Source organism: Moschus berezovskii, chromosome 4, assembly GCF_049115385.1.
Source record: "Moschus berezovskii isolate FMDL1 chromosome 4, NW_MosBer_1.0, whole genome shotgun sequence".
Classification (NCBI taxonomy): Eukaryota; Metazoa; Chordata; class Mammalia; order Artiodactyla; family Moschidae; genus Moschus; species Moschus berezovskii.
The window spans coordinates 27,862,818-27,879,773 of NC_142463.1; the positions used below are offsets into that span (position 1 = coordinate 27,862,818).

At 40.1% G+C, this 16,956-nt stretch overlaps 1 protein-coding gene across 2 annotated transcripts in view; it reads left to right on the forward strand.

Moving 5' to 3' along the window:
* SCP2 (sterol carrier protein 2) overlaps positions 1–12,534 on the forward strand; it is a 106,032-nt gene extending 93,498 nt beyond the window's left edge. Inside the window, exons 14-16 of one of the 2 annotated variants that reach the window (XM_055401647.2) lie at positions 1,323–1,452; positions 8,581–8,660; positions 11,519–12,534. In XM_055401647.2, the coding sequence (XP_055257622.1) occupies positions 1,323–1,452; positions 8,581–8,660; positions 11,519–11,614 (306 nt within the window). In that variant the 3' untranslated portion in view covers positions 11,615–12,534. The remainder of the gene's footprint in view (positions 1–1,322; positions 1,453–8,580; positions 8,661–11,518) is intronic. The other variant, XM_055401648.2, reaches the window with a different exon arrangement.
* Positions 12,535–16,956: the final 4,422 nt, after the last annotated feature.

The following is a 16,956-nucleotide window of genomic DNA, read 5'->3' on the forward strand; positions in this document are numbered from 1 at the left end:
CAGAAGTTAGGACTAACCTAAACATCAAGCAACAGCTGTACTGTGCTGAGTTGCTCAGTTGTGTCCCATTCTTTGTGACCCCATGGACTGTAGCCCGCCAGGCTCCTCCGTCCCTGGGTATTCTCCAGGCGAGAATACTAGAGTGGGTTGCCATGCCCTCCTCCAGGGACCTTTCTAACCCAGGGATCGAACCAGGGTTTCCTGCATTGCAGGTGGATTCTTAACCAGCTAGCCACCAGGGAAGCCCATCAAGCAACAGAGAATAAACTATAGTGAACTTCTACAATTAAAGTCTATGTATAGTCATTTAAAATTATGTAGAAGAATTCTTAATGACAGTAGTAAGGATAGATATATTAAACTGAAAGGTGGATTACAAAACAGTATAGTATACACTGTGATCCCATTTAGAAAGTATATATGCAGAGAAAAAAAGATAGAGGGGATTTATATCAAAATGGTATTTTCTTGAGTGGTGATGAAATTATAAATGATTTCTGTTTTCTTTTTCTTTATCAATATTTTCTATTTTTCTGCAGTATGATATATTTAATTGTAATGAAGTTATTGTGTCTGTGTGCTTTTTCACGAGAAGGTGTGTGAGTTATTCACCCTGCCAGCCGGCTTAGGGTATCCTCTGTGCTTCCCTTCATCGTAGAGATCAGTGTGTTATCATTTACCCTTCTAACTCTATAGAGCCTGAAATAAAGTTTGGTGACAGTCACGGTTTCAGTCAATCAGTATTTCAGTAAGAAAAGAAGGGAAGAGGGAAGGAGAAAGGAAACCACACTACAGAGATATGGATCTGAGGTTATTTTTTTAGCCTCATTCCCCAAGATCCAAAAGTAGGTGGTGGATGAGATATTACTTGGATTAATTCTTTATACTAATCCAGAGAATGAGTTGAACTGCTTATCTTTAAATTCTGATTGTGGAACGCCAAACATATATGTGAAGGTGTTTGCCTGCTAGAAAAATAGAGGGGATAGGGTTCCTATGTTTTGAGAGGCCAGAGTGAATCTTCCAGAAATTATTGAGACAAATGAAGCCTATTTCAATAGAAAGTGCTGCTGTGCCACCCACTCCCCAATTCCTCCTGTCCTTTCACTGGTTGTATCCAGAAAGGCATTTTCATCAGAAGATTTGACAGATGAGGGAGTTGCTGCCTGGTTACCTTTTGGATTTTCTGGGTGAAAGATCCTAAGGGAGCCTGGGGACTGCCTACTGCCCAGCAGCTCATGTCATATATCTGCTTAAACATTTTATTTGGGGTCAAAGCCAGAGGAATGAACTTAATATAACTGTGTTATTTTTCTTTCCAGGAAGGAGAGCAGTTTGTGAAGAAAATTGGTGGTATTTTTGCCTTTAAGGTGAAGGATGGCCCTGGGGGTAAAGAAGCCACCTGGGTGGTGGACGTAAAGAATGGCAAAGGATCAGTGCTCCCTAACTCAGGTCAGTGCAGTGATGACTTCATTGATAAAGCACTGACAAGTTCATAAAGGAAAATGGGGGCCTACTTTGGTGTCCCCAAAAGGGCTGGCTTTAGAGTTATAGAACCTTTTCAAGGACTGGGGAATCTTTGGGACTAGGAATAGGTCCTAGCTGTTTCCTCCCAAAGGTTGAGAGGCTCCATCACTGTTGCTAGCATTAGGCTTTGGAATTAGACAAGCTTGGATTTAGAGTCCTGGTCCTGCCACTCACAGATTCTGGCCTTAAATTATTTCACTTCTCCGAGCTTTGGTTTTTTGTTTTTTTTTTCATTTGTAAATGGGAATAATAAATGGTTCCTATTGCATAGGATTCGTGTGGGGATTAAGAGAATTGTCTACTAATTAACCTGTGAAACACATGGGTCAGTGTATGGCTGCTGCTGCTGCTGCTAAGTCACTTCAGTCGTGTCTGACTCTGTGTGACCCCAGAGACGGAAACCCACCAGGCTCCCTTGTCCCTGGGATTCTCCAGGCAAGAACACTGGAGTGGGTTGCCATCTCCTTCTCCAATGTGTGAAAGTGAAAAGTGAAAGTGAAGTCGCTCAGTCGTGTCCGACCCATAGCGACCCCACGGACTGCAGCCTACCAGGCTCCTCCATCCATGGGATTTACTAGGCAAGAGCACTGGAGTGGCTTGCCATTGCCTTCTCCACAGTGTATGGCTACATGTCCTCAAAAGACCTGTCTATATGCACTATCTCCACTTCTGTCATCTCAGTGTTTCTTGAGCCTACTCCAGTCAGCCTTTGTCAGCTCATCATTATTCTAAAACTGTTCTTGTCAAGGTCACAAGTAACCACCATATTGTTAACTTCAGTGGTTAATTCCCAGTTCTTATAATATTACTCTTCTAGGCTTTCTTCCTACCTATTGAGTGTTCCTTCTTGGCCTCTCCCTGTTTTTTCCTTATCTCTAAGTGTATAAATGTTGGTGTGCTCTAAGGCTCAGTTCTGTCTACATTCACTGCCTGGGGCTCTCATCTAATCTCATGCTTTTCAAACCATCTCTACACTGATGACTCCCATATGTCTTAGTGTGAACTTAGACATTGAACTCCAAGGTGTATATCCAGCTGCTTAACTAACAGATTTGCTTGGATACTTACTAAGTATCCGCGATATTCCATTTGATAAATTGCCCCTTTGTTTAATCAGTTCCTCCTGTCTAAAATCCTTGAAGTCACGCTTGGCACTTCTTTTTTGAATTGAAGTGTCATTGACTTAGAGTGTTGTTCCAGTCTCTGCTGCACATACCATGTGATTGGCCCTAGACTTCTCTTTCTTACTACATCTTCCTCACTGTGCTCCAGTCACAGCAGCTTCCTTGCTGTGGCTTGATGTAAGGTGTTCCCAGTTCAGGAACTTCCTACTGCCTGGGATCATCATCCCTCAGATATCCTCATGGCTGGCCCTTGCATTTGCTTTGGATTTTTGCCCAAATGTCACCTTCTCAGTGAGCGTTTCCCCAGCCACACTTCTAAATCACACCTCATTCCATTCCGTCGCTCAGTCGTGTACGACTCTTTGCGACCCCGTGGACTATAGCCTACCAGGCTTCTCCGTCCATGGGATTCTCCAGGCAAGAATACTGGAGTGGGTTACTGTCACACCTCATTACCATTCGCTATTGTCCTTTTCTGCCTTACTTTTCTTTATAGCACTTACCTCCGTCTGATATACTGTATCTTATTTATTTGCTTATTGTCCATCCCCCACTTGAGTTGTAAGCTGAGTGAAGGCAGAGCTTTTGCCTCTTAGGTTCATTGATGCATTCACAGTGCCTAGAATAATATCTGATACCTGGTAGGCCTTCAATAAAATAGATAATGAAAATGAACAGCAGAATGCATGAGTGATGCTTAGTAAGCATTCAGTAAATGGTAGCTATATTGTATGCTATGTTTCTCTCTTTGGAGAGAACCTGGTGCAATTGAGAGAAGTGATCGAGGGACACTAGCCTTTTTGAAAAAAATGAAAGTCAGAGCTGTGTTTTAGAGGATGAAGCTGCTGCATGAGACCTGATGAATTAGAAAGGAAGAAATCAGAGGCAGAGAGTGCAATTAGGAGAATGGATGATACCACTATCTAAGTAAGTCAAAAGGATAGCTTGAGTGTTGGGAGTGAGAAATGTGTTTGTTAGGTGGAATCACCAGGTCACCGGGAGTGTTTGGGGTGAAATTGATGGTACCTGGACTGTAAAGGAGGAGGAGTTCTGTCAATACTCGTAGGGTTATTAAGATCAAATAAAGTCCAGGTATGTGAAGCTCTCAGCGCAGAGAGAGCTCAGTAAGTGCTGATATAGTAACAGCAGCAGAAGCACTTTATTTCCTAAAGTCACTAGGAGTCCTTTTTTGGAATATTAGGATCTAATCCAGCTATAAATCAAGTCCAGCTATCTCAATTTGCTAATTTTTTTTGTCCCTGCTCTTCGATGTTATCTATCTACAAGAGAATTGGATTTTCTAAATTGTAAATACCTTAATGTTTTTTAAAACACAATAGTATTAATATTATTAGTTTTCTACAAAAAATTAAATACTTAGATTTACATTTAAAAAACATGTATAGAATCTATGTGCTGAAAATTATAAAACATTAACAAAGGAAATCAAAGAAAACCTAACTGAATGGAGGGAAATAATATATTCTTAGATTGGAAGACTCAGTTGAATAAAGGTGTCACTTCTCAAATTCATCTATGTGCTAAATACAATTTATACCAAAATTCCAGCAAGACTTTTTTTAGTCATAGACAAGCTTATTTAAAAATTTATATGGAAAATCATAAGCCCTAGGATAGCTTAAAAATCATTACAAAAAATGAAGTGGGAAGAATTACTCTACCTGGTATCAAGGATTATTGTTATTATTTTTTATTATTGGAGTGTACTTATTTTACACTACCATATCAGTTTCTGCTGTGTAGCAAAGTGAATCAGCCTTATGTAAACATGTTAATGTTTGTTGCTCAGTTGTATCCGACTCTGTGACCCCATGGACTATATAGCCTACCAGACTCCTCTGTCCATGGAATTCTCCAGGCAAGAATACTGGAGTGGGTTGCCATTCCCTTCTCCAGGGGATCTTCCCAACCCAGGAATTGAACTCGGGTGTCCTACATTGCAGGCAGATTCTTTACCATCTGAGCCACCAGGGAAGCCCTATACGTATACATACATCTCTTCTTTTTTAGATTTCCATCCATTTAGGTCACCACAGGGCACAGAGTAGAGGTCTCTGTGCTACAGCAGATTCTCATTAGTTATCTATTTTATACATAGTAATGTGTATATGTTAATCCCAATCTCTCAATCCATCCCACCCCTCCCCCCCATAAATACCTTAATTTTTAAGACTTTAGACCTTTTTTCATGTAATGAGAAAATTTTGTTACAGGAAAAGATGGAATGGCCATTAAATCACAGTCCTTTTAAGGGTTACCCCTGCATTCTAAGACACAAAATTTTTTAATTTCTAATTTTTTTAAGTTAATAATACAGCCATCATATGCTTTAATAGTTTGTCCCCATCCTAGTCCATTTGAGTTGCTCTGTTGAACATACCACAGCCTGAGTGGCTTATAAACAATAGGAATTTATTTATAGTTCTGGTGACTGGAAGTCCAAGATCAGGACATTGCTATGGTCACATTTAGTGAGGCCCCTCTTCCTGGTTCATAGCCAGTGCTTTCTTACTGTGGGCTCACATCATGGAAGGGCTTGGGGTCTCTCTGAAGCCTCTTGATAAGGCATAAATCCCTTTCATAAGGGCTCTACCGTCATGACCCCTGGAGGCCCTCCATTCTAATACTATAGCATCAAGCATTAGGATTTCAACATATGAGTTTTGGGGGGATACAGACATTCAGATCATAGCAACTGCTATTTTCTTTTAAAAATTAAGGCAAAGATTAGCTAACTGTTGGGCCATAATTTGATATTATTACTGTTATCAGTTGTAGTGCTATTAGAGTACTGTTGTTATACTGATAAAGAGTCAAACATGACTGAGCGACTGAACTGAACTGAACTGAAAACACTGACTGCTGAAAATTTTAATTTCTTAGTGAATTTTTCCTTTTGCACTTGAAACCTCTCATTTGTCCAAATTAGACATGACTGATTTTGCAAGAAGAATTTAGAGTCTTTGTGAGATGGCATTTTTGCCATGATACTTTGATTATAGTATTAAAATTATTATTTTAAAAACTTTGTTTTTCCATAAGTAATACATAATCAAGTGTAAAAAATTTGGAAAAGATAGAGAAATAAAATGAAGAAATTACTCTCCTATAATCTTACCATCTGTATCAAGAGTTGACAAATGATGGCCTGTGGGGCAAATTCATCCCGCCACCTCATTTTTTGTTTTGTGTAAAATTTTTTTGAGGTCTAGCCCATAAAGAAGGGCATAAATCTGAGTGTACAAACAAATAAATGTTAACAAATAAATACATCTGCCAGCTCAAGATGTAGAATGTTGCCGGCACTCTAGAAACCTCCCGCACATATCACCTCCCATCTCTAATCATTCCCCAAAGGCACCACTATTCCAAGTTCTATCACCATAAGTTGAATTTTATTTATTTTGGAAATTCATATAGATGGGGCCATACAGTATTTACTACTTGAGGTGTGGCTTCTTTCATCACTGTAAGATTCATTATATTATTGCATGTAGCTTTAGTTCATTTTTACTATGTGAATGCATCAGAATTTATTTATTCAGTTCATGGTTGATATATCTTTACATGTTTCCATTTTGGGGTGTTAATGAATAAAGCCATTACAGACATTCTCATGTGTGTGGACATATGTAGTTATCTCCATTTGGCATATAACCAGGAATAGTAATATTAACTCATGAGCTACCATATAGCTAAGTTTCCTTGTGGACATACTGTTCTAATTCTCTTCTGTATTACTCTTCAATATTATATGAGAGTTTTATTTGCTCCACATTTTTGACAGTACTTTGGTAATTTAGTTTTTTTTTTTAAGTCCTTTAAGGTATAATTTATGTACAATAAAATCTACCTTTTTTAGATTACAATTCTATGAATTTAGACAAATGCCTACAGTTGTGTAGCCACTACCAAAAATCAAGGTACAGAATATTTTCACAAAATGTCCTTGTCTCCTTTTGTAGTCAGTCCCCTTCTCTCATGCTCAGGCCCTGGAAACCACCGATCTGATTTCTGTCCCCGTGGTTTCACTGTTTCCAGAATGTCATAAACTGCAAGTGGAATCATAATAGCCTGCAGCTTTTTGAGCCCATTTCTTTCATGTACTGTCAGTAGTTTGTTCCTTTTTGTTGCTGAGTAGTTTATCCAGTCACTGGCTGATGTATATTTGTCTTTTTTGCAGGTTTTGGCAATTTGAATAAAGCCACTGTGAACATTCACATACAGGTTTTTGTGTGGATTTATGTTTTCATTTCTCTTGAGTAAACACTTAAGAGTGGGATTACTGGGTTATATGGCATATGTGTTTTTAGCTTTCTAAGAAACTTCCAGGCTGTTTTCTAAAGTGACTGTAACATTTTACAGTCCCTCTAGCATTATATTGACCTTTTAGCTGTTCATCCTTACCAGCACTGGGTGTTTTTGAAGCTATCATTGTAGTAGGTATGTTGTAGTATCTCATCTATACTTTTAATTTGCATTTTCCTGATGACTGGTGGAACTGAACACTGTTTCATGTGCTATCTTTGGCCGTTTGGAGATCTTTTGTATGTGCCTGTTTGCCCATTTTTGTATTGGACTATGCACCCTTTTCTATTTGAGTGATAGGAGTTTTTTGTATTTTCTGGCTACAAGTTCTCTGTTAGATATTTGAGTTGCAAGTATCTTCTCCCTCTTGGTCTGCTCTGTTTTGAAAACAGTTTTGTTGGAGTACGGCTGCTGCATTATGTGGCTGCTCTTGTGTTGTAGGTGAGGGTTGAGTCACTGCAATAGAGACCTAATGGCTCACAAAGCCTAACATATGTTTTGTCTGATCCTTTGCAGAAAAATTTTGTTAAGCCTGGATAGCACTAGGTATGCATCTTCTATTACCGCATGACAAATGACCACAAATTTAGTGGTTTAAAACAGCACACACATTTATTACCTCACAGCTTCCATGGGTGAGTTGGCTGAGGACAGCTTAGCTGGGTCTTCTGCATAAGGTCTTGCAGGCTGCAGTCAGGGTGTTGTCCAGGGCTGGGTTGTCATCTGGAGACTTGGCTGGAGAAGGGGTTTATATCCACGCTGAATCATGTTGCTGCAGAAGTAACTTCCTTGCAACTGTAAGAATGATAGCTTTAGGGTTTGTTTGTTTGTTTGTTTTTACTGGTTATAGACCAGCGTCTACCCTCAGCTCCTAAAGGCCAGTGCCCTGCCATGTAGCTCTCTCCCTTTGCAGTATGTAGTTCACAGTATAGCAGCTAGCTTATTCAAGGCCAGCAGGAGAGTGAGACAAAGTTGGCCAGCAAGAGAGAGTCTTATATCATGTAATACAACACAAGAATGACAGACCATCACTTTTCTCATATTCTCCAGGCTAGAAACAAGTCACAGGTCCTGACCATACTCTAGGGTAGGGGATTATACAAAGGCATGAATGAAAACCAGAAGGCAATGATCACAGGGTTCACCTTAGGGTCTGTGTACCACAGTAGCTATTATTATTATATTGGTCTCCAAGTTTACAGATGTTTTTCCTATATATATATAATTGAGTATCTGTTTTTAAGCAAAACATGGATTCATGCTTACAGTTCGTTTTGTAACTGGCTTGTGCAACAGTATCATGAACAGTATAATATGAATATCTTTTCAGGTCAGTGAAATGTAGATCCTCATCATCTAATGGCTGCATTGTACCCCACTATATGAATATACCATGATATTTAATGTATTTCCTCTTGCCAGATATCGAAATTGTTTGTGATTTATGCCACAGTTTACCAGGCTGCTGTAGAGTGTAGGGGAGTGCCCATGTGCCCGCACTAACCCTGGGTGTGGCTCTGCTGCAGTCAGTGACTTTTGACTAAAATGTACACATGAAACTGAACACTCCCCTTTCCTCCTTTCTGCATGTCTGTTTTAGATAAGAAGGCTGACTGCACAATTACAATGGCTGACTCGGACTTACTGGCTTTGATGACTGGGAAAATGAATCCTCAGACGGTACGTATAATGGTGCTTATATCCTTGTATTAGGTGTGTTTTGGTTTTTCCCTAATGGCTCAGTTGGTAAAGAATCCGCCTGCAACACAGGGGATTCTGGGCTGGGAAGATGCCCTGGAGGAGGGCACTCCAGTATTCTTGCCTGGAGAATCCCCATGGACAGAGGAGTCTGGCTGGCCACAGTTCATGGGGTTGCAAAGAGTTGGACATGACTGAAGTGACTAAGCACAGACACACACACAGGTGGGTTTTATCCCATTTGATTTCATCACCTGTCTCAGCCTCATCCCATAAAATCTAAAGAGGTCCAACCCACAAAACTCAGTGTTCCCCAAATGTCCAGTTAATTAATGACAAACAGTTGTGGTTCTAACCATGTGCCAGCCACTGCCTTGTATGCTGGAAATGTCCAGATGAATAAAAAATAGTTCACTTGTTCAGGGCATCCACAATTTGGTACAAGACAGGTCTGCAGAAGAGTAAGTGCCATGGTGCCCTGTCTAGCTTGTGGTTGGGGAAGGTGGAAGAAGAGAAGCCATATCTTCCTGGGCTGTCAGAGACGGCTTCACAGAGGAAACAACACTTGGCTTTGTCCTGGGGGTAATCAGGAGTCAGCAGTGTGCAGGTGGAGAATAGGAGTCATTCAGATAGAAGGAGGGGCCAGTGGTCACAGAGGTAAGACCTTCTACTTTTGTATCTTTGCATGTACTCTTTTTTTTTTTTTGCCTGAGCTGTGACTTCCTTGACAAACTCCTTGTCTTTCAAAATGAACTTAGGGACTTCCCTAGTGGTCCAGTGGTTAAGACTCTGCACTCCCAATTCATAGGGCTTGTGTTCGATCCCTGGTCGGGGAACTAGATGCCACATGCTACAACTAAGAGTTCACATTCTGCAACTAAGGGTCCCTTATGCTGCAAGTGAAACCCGACACAGCCAAATAAATAAATATTAATATAACAAAACAAAATGAATTTAGATATTATGTTTAAAGACCTCCTACCACATTGTTGGGGAGCTATAGTCAGTCCCTCTTATGGGCCACTTGCTGGACTACTAGCCTAGCACTTGTTTCATTATGCTAGTCATAATGTGCCTGTCTCTTCCCCATTAGATTTAGATTGTGTTTGTCTTAAGGCTACAAACCACATCTTGTTCATCCTTGTGTCTTTAGAACTTAACATGGTGCCTGGTGTGCATGCATGCTAAGTTGCATCAGTCGTGTCCGACCCTTTGTGACTCTGTGGACTGTAGCCCACTGGGCTCCTCTGTCCATGAGATTCTCCAGGCAAGAATACTGAAGTAGGTTGCCATGCCCTCCTCCAGGGTCTTCCCGATCCAGGAATCGAACCTGCGTCTATGTCTCCTGCTTTGGCAGGCAGGTTCTTCACCACTAGAACTACCATTTGTATTTCTCTAAAATGTATTTATGCTTTGTGTAGATTTTTCAGGCTCCCAGATTTTCTGGGGTCTTCTTATACTCTTCAGCTGCACAGTGTTGAGTAAACTTGATATATGTTATCCATAGATAATACAAAGGAAACTAGGATGCTGCTCCCATTATAACCTTATTTTGTTGTTGACTCGCCTGATTTGTTTCAGGTCTTGTGCCTGTGGTACCCTCGTAATTTGAAAGATTAGATAGAACAACTAAATCTGACTCCATTCCTTTTAAAAATGCTTATTCTAAGCAACTAAGCACATTTCAACTGATGCATTGACAAGTGAGAGACTTACATCTATGACGTTTCAACTGAATACACACATTGACACTGACATTTCCACCTACTGCGCCTTCTCCAAACTCTGGACAGAACAGAGGCCACCAGTCTCGGAGCTGGCACGTCCCCCTTCCCACCACCACCACTCATGCCACTGTGCACTCCACACACTTCCTTGGCAACGTGGTCAGGCTTCACACTCAGCTGCCCTCGCTTTCTCAGTTTATCTGTTTACCACCCATTTGGAGAGTGAAGTGTCAGCTCGCTTTTCCTGAACACCTGTTAGCACCTAGAGGAATTAAAGATAAATGTGGGAGACCATTGTGTTAATGTCTCGTGTCTTCTCTTGAGTACACAAGGCTTTAGTCGTTGTGGTGCACAGACTTAAATTTGCCCAGCAGCATGTGGAATCTACCTGGACCAGGGTTCAAACTCATGTCCTCTGCATTGGAAGGCAGATTTTTTACCACTGGACTACCAGGAAAATCCTCCCAGGCAGTTGTTAAATGGAACAAGTTGTGTCTCTGCACTTGGGACTGGTTTGAGTCTCCTTATTGAGGCAAAGATTCACACAGACGCCTCAGTCTCAGCAAGCTGCTCTGCCTCCCTCTGTAGGGAATACAAAAAAGGGAGAAAAATGGTGACGTTTCATTGCCTAGATGCATCTGTAATCGAATCCCAAGCTTCTACGTGTGTTACACATGTGCTTTTCCTCCCTGCTGGCAGAGCCACTGAATGTGTAATGTTTTTAAATAAAGTCAGTCTGGTATGAACCCACTCTGCCTAATATGTGGAAAATGTACTTCCTTTGAGGAAGACAGGTAATGGCAGACTCAATTTCTAAGAGAACAGATTTTGGAAAAATGTTCCTTTTGACTGCTCTGTAAAGCATGACTTTTACAAATTCATCCTTGTGACAAATCAGGTGCTAAATCTATTATGGAAAGCCAAGTTTCATATTTTGAAGAAACTTTGGGACCTGGATAAATAAATCATCTTGGGGTTGGATAGTTTAGTGCATGTGTGCTAAGGCATTTCAGTCATGTCCAATTCTTTGCAACCCTATGGATAATCTAGAAATATCAGCGATCTCAAAACAAAAAAAGCAAATAATAAATGTTCTTTTTTTTTTCCTCACAGGCCTTCTTTCAAGGCAAATTGAAAATTAATGGCAACATGGGTCTGGCTATGAAGTTACAGAATCTCCAGCTTCAGCCTGGCAAAGCTAAGCTGTGAACTCCCTTTGCCTCCTTTGAAAATCAAGATGAGATATATAGATATATATCCATATATTTCATTGTCAGAACTTAGATTGAAACTATACATTGGGAAATAGCATGAGATTTGTTTTTAAATGGGTATGATCAATTCTGTTTTTTCTAAGTGCTGGGTGAATAGAATCTGATGGTTTACTACTGCTTTGCTGAGTTGCAAACAACTGTGCATTACAAAGTTAATATGGTAATTATGGTTTGGGGTAAAATTGAGTTTCAGAATAAAGTTAGAAATAGCAAAATACAAAAAGTATGTAAACAGAAGCTCCCATTTTGCTAATAATGTGTATTTGAAGATTATTCTGCTGAAATTTCAAGTTTTCCTTGGGAGAATGAGGGAAGAAACAGAATATCATTATTAGCTGACCAGTAATTAATGTTGTGCATTTAATGACCTTAATATATTTCCCAGTAATAATTTTTAAAATTCTTACTGGGATTTTTGTTTTTACAAAAATAAACTTTAAAATTTTGAATTTCATGCCATCAAAGTGGCATTTTCTTCCCAAATCAAAGAAATGTGATCAAAGCTTGGGAGTAAAAATCTATCACTGAACCCAGGCCTATTTTTTAAAATAAAAATATTTTTAAATGAGGTTTGTTCTTGAAAAAATCAGTGTATAAGAGTCACAAAATGCTCTTTTGAAAGTAATTCAATGGAGTTTGCTTTGAGATGCACAGTTTTCAAATTATAATCTTGTATTGATTTAAATTTGTAACATTCTTAATTATAATTTTCCCTTTTCATATGTTAGTTTAACCACATTTATCTTCCTAGTTTTTGTAATGCTAATGTTATTTCTAATAACTCAGTAAAATGTGGGATAAAATAATGTTTTTGGAAGAATGTTTAATATCAAAATTAAAATAGTTCTTCCTCATTGCCTTTGTTTTTACTGTGTATATTATTTTTGTTCAAAGTGTTCCAGATCACGGAGAGTAAGAGAAAAATCTGATATTTACAGTCTGTGTTACCTAGACTACTGTCTACTGGTACTTTGGCATAATCAGTCACTAGTTCTTGATTAGGGAGGTGCTGTGTTGTGGTGGAAAGAGCACTTGACTAGAAGTTAGGAGTCTTGTTTCTCTTAGGCAAATAAGTAACTCTATCTGAGCCTATTTTCCAACCTGTTAAAATTTAAGATGGTCTCTAAGGCTCCCTGAATGAACTTCAGGAGTTGGTGATGGACAGGGAGGCCTGGCGTGCTGTGATTCATGGGGTCGCAAAGAGTCGGACACGACTGAGTGACTGAACTGAAGGCTCCTTCTGCTCTGATAATCTCTTGAGTCTCTTAGTAGAACTTTTGGGAGATGTCCAAACCCCACTTTTCTTCTGTTAAGATGGTTACTTCACCCAGAGGTGGTTGGAGGTAAAAAGCCAGGTGGTTTAATTTGTTTGTTTAAATGCTTGGAGTCTCTCATAATGAAATCAGGACTGTGGCTCCCCCTAGACCATTTAACTTTGCATGTCCTGAGACCAGCAGAACAGTGTTTGGGGCTAGGGAAAGGTGGTAAATTAAGCCAGTATAAGTTGACCTCAGGTCCCCCAAAATGAATTCAGAACACAGACTTACTTCCTAATCATGGTGGTTTTTTACTCTCTAAAGAAATAAAGACTTCACGAAAATTGTTCCAACAAAATGTGTGACTTATTTGTAGTTTGGATTTGTTGTTGCATTCTGCCTTCACTAATTCCAGGTAGCAGGAGATATTTGTTATAGCCTTTAGGAGGAACCTGGAAAACAACAACAACAACAGCAGGTTCTTGGGGTAGGGATAGATTCATGTGTAAACACAATTTATATGTATAATAGAGAAGTACTTCATGATAAAAATACAGCAGCAGTTTAATTTCTAGGGAAGCATCATGGTTTGGAGGAAAGAGGTTAACAAATCTGGGGTAAAACTGATGCTGTTACGTGTTTTGCTACTTGAGCGGATTGAGCTTCAGTTACCTGATCTAGAAAGTGGAGATATTAATATTGACCTCCTATTATTATTGAGAATCTAGAAGGAGAACATATGTAAAATACCTAAATTAGTGTTAGTTGTACATCCTAGTCATTCTTAGTTCCCATACTGAAGTGTGAGTTCCCTTATTCTCCCCGCCTTTTGTCTCTGTGATGTGTGATATGATGTCTGTAGGGTTTGTTTCTTTTTTAATGTTCCATTTTTTGAGTCTTTTCTCATTTTTTGATTCACTGAACATATATATCTTGAGTGCCTACTGTCTAGGCACTGGAGATAGCAGTGAGCTTCTCCCCTAATAGTGCTTACAGCCTAGTGGGAGAGACAGTCAGTCAAAGAATCATTATTACAGACTGATGTGCCATATAGGGGATAGTCAGGGGGCTGTGATGGAGAGTCATAGTGAGGGGCCTCTTTTGATATAGTGGTTGAGGGAGACATCTCTGAGAAGGTAATATTTAAGCTGAGACCTACAGTTTGAGGAATGAACCATGCAAAGAATCATTCAGGAAAGGAAAGATGCCTGGCTTGTTCTAGAAATTGCAAGAGGGCCAATGTGAATGGAATATAATGACCTGGAACTAAAGGCCCAGGATGAAGTTGAATAGATAAACAGGAGCAAGTTATATTGGCATTTGTTTATTACGGTAAGATCGGGTTCACCAACCCCCAGGCCATGGACTGGTTTCTATCTGTGGCCTGTCAGGAACTGAGCCACACAACAGGGGGTGAGCAGCCGGTGAGCAAAGCATCATCTTTATTTACAGCTGCTCCCCATCACTCACATTACTGCCTGAGCTACTCCTCCTGTCAAATCAGCAGCAGCATTAGATTCTCATAGGAACGCAAACCCTATTGTGAACTGTGCATGCGAGGGACCTTGGTTGCATGCTCTTTAGGAGACTCTAATGCCTAATGATCTGAGGTGGTATTGTGGCGATGAGGCTAGCCCTCATAAGTGGCTGCAAATACAGATTATTGTTAGTTTGACTGCACAGAGACCAAAATCAATTGCTTGCAGACTTATATCAAAATCCTATCAGTGAATGGCAAGTGACAAGCTGCATCTCGTGGCAGGCTTTAAGTCAGAATCCAATGCGTATTTTAGTCCACTTGTAGCTCTGCCCATTATTTTATTTACCACTTCCATCAGTGCCTCTTTTCTGCCCTGCTTGTCTCAGTCGCAGTTTTAAGTCCACATGCTTAACCCTAGTCAAAATGAATAACAAACCTTGCTGGAGAGCTTCTTTGTAAACAGGGAAAAACCCAGTGATGAGACAGCAGAAGACTCTTAAGATTGCCAACAAAAAGGAAGCTGCATTTAAAAGAAAATACCAAGAGTCCTACTTAAATGATGGATTCATTGCAGAGGTGATTCACATTCTCGAAGCCCACTTTGTTTAATATGTGGTGACCGGCTATCCAGTGAAGCCATGAAACATTAAAACTGTTTCACCACATAAAGACCAAGCACCCTGCATTAAAACACAAGACTCTGGAGTTTTTCAAAAGAAAAAAAAATGTGAACATGAAGAACTGAAGCAATTATTGAAGGCCACCACTTCATCAAATGTGTCTGCCCTGAGAGCATCACTTTTAGTGGCTAATTGCATTGCTAAAACTAAGAAGCTCTTTACTATTGGTGAAGAGTTGATCTTGCCTGCTGCTATGGACATTTGTCATGAACTTTTACGAGAGACTGCAGTTCAGAAGGTGGCATGTGTTCCTCTTTCTCAATGAAATAACAGAAGAGATTGAGGCACAATTGTTAGGATTAATGAGTCACCATGGTATGCAATCCAGGTTGACAAGTCCACCAATGCTGACAAGGCAACGATTCTTGTTTTTGTGCCAAATTTTTTCAGGAGGATATGCATGGGGATATGTTATGTGCATTCTTGTTGCCAACCAACACCGCAGCCACAGAGCTACTCAAGTCTATATATATATAGACTTTATATGTCAGGAAAACTGACTTGGTCATTTTATGTCAGTATATGCATGGATGGAGTGTCTGCCGAGACCGGACAGCTTTCTGATTTCGCTACTCAGGTCAAAGAGGTTGATTCTGAGTGTGAGGCTATGCACTGGGTCATCCATAGAGAAATGCTGGCTAGGCGAAAAATGTCACCTGAACTTAACATTTTGCAGGATGTGATTAAAATTATCAACCACATTGAAGGAGATTGACGCAGAGCACACATGTCTTTTCTTATACACGAAAGTGAGATGGCTTTCTAAAGGAAGATCACTGACCAGAGTACTTTTAAAAATTGGATTATAATTGCCTTACAATGTTGTGTTAGTTTCTGCTGTACCACAGCATGAATCAACTGTGAGTATATATGTATCCCCTCCCTTGTGAGCCTCCCTCCCACTGCACCCCCACCACTCTAGGTCATCACTGAACATCAAGCTGAGCTCCTGTGCTACCCGGCGTCTTCCCAATAGCTGTCTGTTTTACACATGGCAGTGTATATGTGCTGGTCCCACCCTCGCCTTTGCCCCTCTGTCCACATATCTGTTCTCTACATCTGTGTCTCTATTCCTGCCCTGCAAATAGCTTCATCTGTACCATTTTCCTATGGCCAGATATTGTAAAGTAATTAGCCTCCAATTAAATAAAGAAAAAAAAAAGAGCCACTCCAGAGATTTCTTTCAGAAAAATCGTCACCACTGACGGCACATTTTGGTGACACAGAATGGGTTGCAAAACTTGCTTACTTGTGTGACATATTCAACCTGCTCATCAAACTGTATCTGTCACTTCAGGGGATAACAGTTGTGTTCAAGTCAGCAAATAAAGTGGCTGCATTCAAAACCAAACTATAGGGGCAGTGAGTGAACATTGGGGTTTTTGACACGTTTAAAACATTAGGAGAGATTTTGGAAGAGACTGAGCTAGGGCCGTCTTTCTCCCACCTATCCCAGCTTTCAAGAGAGTTTGAACATGACTTCACAACCACAAAACACCCTCAAACTGGGAAGGAATGGATCTGTGGCCCATTTGTGAATAAGCCAGGTTAATTGACTTTATCTGTGCTAAAAGAGGATCAACTGGTTGAGATCGAAAATAATGGTGGCCATAAAGTATGTCTGAGATAACTTCAAATCTCTATACTTTCTGGTTTAAAGTCAAGGCACAATATCCTGAGATAGCCACAAAAGCACTGAAAAGCTTGCTTGGATTTCCATCTTGTCTTTGTGAAGCAGGGTTTACTGTAGTGACAGCAGTCAAAATGATATTATGGGGTAGATTGTGTGTGTGGTAAGTCGCTTCAGTAGTGTCCGACTCTGCAACCCTATGAACTATAGCCCGCCAGGCTCTTCTGTCCA